Below are 5,000 nucleotides of genomic sequence, written 5' to 3' on the forward strand. Positions count from 1 at the left end.
GTGCAGACGGTGAGAACAGAGGCAGAGAGAATAGAAAGAGCGCTGCAGTGGTGACGTCGCCCTCGCTGGCTTAATTACGTCCAGGGCGTCTTTATCTTTGAACACCTTCAGAGTCTTTGTCAGGAGGTATTAGAGAGAGGCCACACAATCAGCCTTTCATTAGGACGCACCAGACACAGGACAAAGGAGGGCTTTAGAACAGACCGGAGAAAGGGAGGGAGGGAGGGAGGGAGGGAGGGAGGGGAGGGAGGGAGGGAGGGAGGGAGGGAGGGAGGGAGGGAGGGAGGGAGGAGGGAGCTCAGACGGAGGGAGGGAGGTAGGGAGGGAGCTCAGACGGAGGGAGGGGAGGGAGGGAGGGAGGGGGGGAGGGAGGGAGGAGGGAGGGAGGGAGGGAGGGAGGGAGGGAGGGAGGGAGGGAGCTCAGATGGAGGGAGGGGAGTGAGGGGCTCAGACGGAGGGAGGGAGGTAGGGAGGGAAGGAGGGAGCTCAGACGGAGGGAGGGAGCTCAGACAGAGGGAGGGAGGGAGGAGGAGGGAGGGAGGGAGCTCAGACGGAGGGAGGGAGGGAGCTCAGACGGAAGGAGGGAGGGAGAAAGGGAGGGAGAAAGGGAGGGAGCTCAGACGGAGGGAGGGAGGGAGGGAGCTCAGACGGAGGGAGGGAGGGAGGGAGGGAGGGAGGGAGGGAGGGAGGGAGGGAGGGAGGGAGGGAGGGAGCTCAGACGGAGGGATGGAGGTGGAGAGGAAGGGAGGGGAGGGAGGGAGGGCTGTGGGAGTGTATATAGAGGAGTGTGAAGGTGTTGAGAGGGTGAGGACAGAGGAGAGAGAGAGAAAAAGAGAGAGAGGGGCAAGGAAGGGGGAGAGTGGCACAGTCTGTCCAACACATAAATTGTAGGGAGGCACTGAACAGGAAAAGGAAGGAGGAAGTGAAGGAAGAGAGGAAGGAGAGATAGCTGACGTGTATTTTTTCTTTTCCTCTGTCCAGGTGACCCTTACCCTCTCCAGCTGGTACCTACTACCATGGCAGCAGCTGCTGCCGCGGCAACGCCAGGCCTCGGTCAACTACAGCTCCAGGTGAGACCAGCACCATGCTGATGATTTTATTTCCATTCAAATGTTCACCAATATTTCAATTTCCTCCAAATGCCTCCCAATGCCTTAATACGTTGAGTAAACCTTTTCTATTGTGAGATTGCAATGTTGTTGTGTTTTCTTTCCTAGGATATCGGCCTAATTCAGTGGTTCTCAAACCTCCCCTCGGAGACCCTCAGACGTGTGAACTGGGAATTAGCTCAGCTGATTCGCCTTGTGAAGGGCTTGATAATTAGTTAACAAGTTCAATCAGGTGTGCTCTGGAATAGTTGAAATACACGGAACGGCTGGGGTTCTCCGGGGAGAGGTTTGAGAACCACTGCTACCTGACTAAGCTGGTGGTTCTGTTTTCTGTTTGATGACAGTGTTAGGTTACCATAGTGATGCTCTTTTGTTCTGGAGGCGAGACCTTGAGCAGAGAATAAAATCACTAAAGTGCTACTGATTGTTCACTCTCAGGAGACTGGAGCCGTAGAAACCCCAACTATCCAGTTAAAAAGACCAAAAACAGAGCAAAGTCTGTACTATTGTCACTCTGGCTCTGTAATATTTTGAATATGTTGAATACTGTGTGTGTGAATGGTAGGGACGGAGAGGGTCTGAAGTGGGGATCGACAGGACTATTGAACAGTTTGGAGTAGACTCCAACTACAACAACCCAGCCTGGTGGTGCTTACAGGTTAGGACACACACACACACACACACACACACACACACACACACACACACACACACACACACACACACACACACACACACACACACACACACACACACACACACACACACACACACACACACACACACACACATTCCATTCCCCAACACACACAATTACCCACTATTTCCCTCATCTTTTCCTCTCCCTCCCGCCTCTTCTCCCCTCGTTTATCTGAGAGAGTAGCCCACTTGTTCCCTCCATCTGATGAATCTGGAGGAGAAAAAAAGAGTGATAAAAAAAACAAAATGCAAAAAATCCCCAGCATCTGTTCCTCCACTCTGAGAGGATGGAGTGAAGAGCCCATCTTTAGCACTCGCTGTCTCCCTCTGTCTCTCTCCTTCCCTCTCGCCGCTCTGCATATTTAGAATAAGTGGGCTATCGTCAGTTAATCCTGACCCCGGAACAGATCTTAGGTTGAGTCCAAAATGGCACCCTATCCCCTACATAGTGAACTACTCTGGTCTAGTGGTGCATTATATAGGGAATAGGGTGCCATTTAGGACTCATCCTAAATATGCAGCGCAGAGATCTTAGCCACAGATCCGCGACTGCCTCAGGACCCTTCTCTCAGGGGTTAAGAGCCTGGGCGGGCGTCCCCTCTGCTGCCTGTCTGAAATACATTAACCCCAGAAGATCTGTGGACACAGAGCACACTTTGACCCAGGTTGTCCGGCAACGCATTATCACTGTAAAGGCAGGGGAGGTGACACACACACACACACAGACACACTGCTGAACACTCACACTCAATTAGTGAAACACAGCTACACTAAGCAAGCTTCGTATTTGCACGCATATTACCAGAAGAGGACAGCTTTCTCGCTTAACCTGAGCTCACACACCTGCGCACACACCAGGCTGGGTTATATCGGTTAAGCTTTGCCTGTTAAATACATTTGCACCTGTCTGACTTACACAGTCAGTGCACCAGATTCAGTGCTGATATCGAACTAGGCTGAGCTAAGTAATTCTGTCATCAAAGGTAGCCGCTGTTGTCAGTAAGGCTTCATTGCGTGAAGCACACACAGTGAGTGTGTGTGTGTGTGTGTGTGTGTGTGTGTGTGTGTGTGTGTGTGTGTGTGTGTGTGTGTGTGTGTGTGTGTGTGTGTGTGTGTGTGTGTGTGTGTGTGTGTGTGTGTGTGTGTGTGTGTGTGTGTGTGTGTGTGTGTGTTCGGGAGGTGGAGTTAGATCTTGTCCCTTCATGCGATTTTATCTCAGTGAGATCTTGGTTCCATATGTTCCGTTGTGTTCAGATTGAGAAAATCTCCCCGATTTGAAGGGCTTTGTCGCAAGTCAATTGGATTTAAACAGAACAACAACATTAAAAAAACGACATCTATCAACATCGCTGGTGCTGTTCTGGCAGCCTTCTTTAAATCCCTCAGAAAGAGAAAAAAACAGATTAAGTCTATTACAAAGAAATTATTTAGTGAAGCTAACCCAAACACAAACGTCTGAATGTGGTATATTTCCTCTGGGAGTGTGTGTGTTGTGGTATTTTACAAGTGGCTCTGTGTGTGTGTGTGTGTGTTTTACAAGCGGTTGGCTGCTGAGCTCTGAGACTAACATAACAATTACCTGCCCCCATGTCACAACCACTAGAGATGAGGGAACGACAACGTGGCCTCCAAAACAATACACTGGGCTGGTGGAGGGGAGATATACACACACACACAACCACACACTAAAACACACATACACAACCACACACTAAAACACACATACACAACCAGACACTAAAACACACATACACAACCACACACTAAAACACACATACACAACCACACACTAAAACACACATACACAACCAGACACTAAAACACACATACACAACCACACACTAAAACACACATACACAACCAAACACACACAACCACACACTAAAACACACACACAAACCAGACACTAAAACACACATACACAACCAAACACACACACACAACCAGACACTAAAACACACATACACAACCAAACACTAAAACACACACAACCAGACACTAAAACACACATACACAACCAAACACACACACAACCACACACTAAAACACACATACACAACCACACACTAAAACACACATACACAACCAGACACTAAAACACACATACACAACCAAACACACACACACACAACCACACACTAAAACACACATACACAACCAAACACACACACACACAACCACACACTAAAACACACATACACAACCAAACACACACACAACCACACACTAAAACACACATACACAACCAAACACACACACAACCACACACTAAAACACACATACACAACCAAACACACACACACACAACCACACACTAAAACAGACATACACAACCAAACACACACACAACCACACACTAAAACACACATACACAACCAGACACTAAAACACACATACACAACCAAACACACACACACACAACCAGACACTAAAACACACATACACAACCAAACACACACACACACAACCACACACTAAAACACACATACACAACCAGACACTAAAACACACATACACAACCACACACACACACACAACCACACACTAAAACACACACACACAACCACACACTAAAACAGACATACACAACCACACACACACACACAACCACACACTAAAACACACACACACAACCACACACTAAAACAGACATACACAACCAAACACACACACAACCACACACTAAAACACACATACACAACCAGACACTAAAACACACATACACAACCAAACACACACACACACAACCAGACACTAAAACACACATACACAACCAAACACACACACACACAACCACACACTAAAACACACATACACAACCAGACACTAAAACACACATACACAACCACACACACACACACAACCACACACTAAAACACACACACACAACCACACACTAAAACAGACATACACAACCACACACACACACACAACCACACACTAAAACACACATACACAACCAGACACTAAAACACACATACACAACCACACACACACACACAACCACACACTAAAACACACATACACAACCAAACACACACACACAACCACACACACTAAAACACACATACACAACCACACACACACACACAACCACACACTAAAACACACACACACAACCACACACTAAAACAGACATACACAACCACACACACAACCACACACTAAAACACACGTACACAACCACACACA

The 5,000-nt window shown here is 47.8% G+C and overlaps 1 protein-coding gene across 1 annotated transcript in view; it reads left to right on the forward strand.

Moving 5' to 3' along the window:
• LOC118381379 (transcription factor SOX-5-like) overlaps nucleotides 1-5,000 on the forward strand; it is a 138,132-nt gene that overhangs the window by 96,679 nt on the left and 36,453 nt on the right. Inside the window, 1 exon segment of the mRNA XM_052492010.1 lies at nucleotides 982-1,070. Coding sequence (XP_052347970.1) covers nucleotides 982-1,070 — 89 coding nt within the window.

This window comes from Oncorhynchus keta, chromosome 33 (assembly GCF_023373465.1).
Source record: "Oncorhynchus keta strain PuntledgeMale-10-30-2019 chromosome 33, Oket_V2, whole genome shotgun sequence".
Lineage (NCBI taxonomy): Eukaryota > Metazoa > Chordata > Actinopteri > Salmoniformes > Salmonidae > Oncorhynchus > Oncorhynchus keta.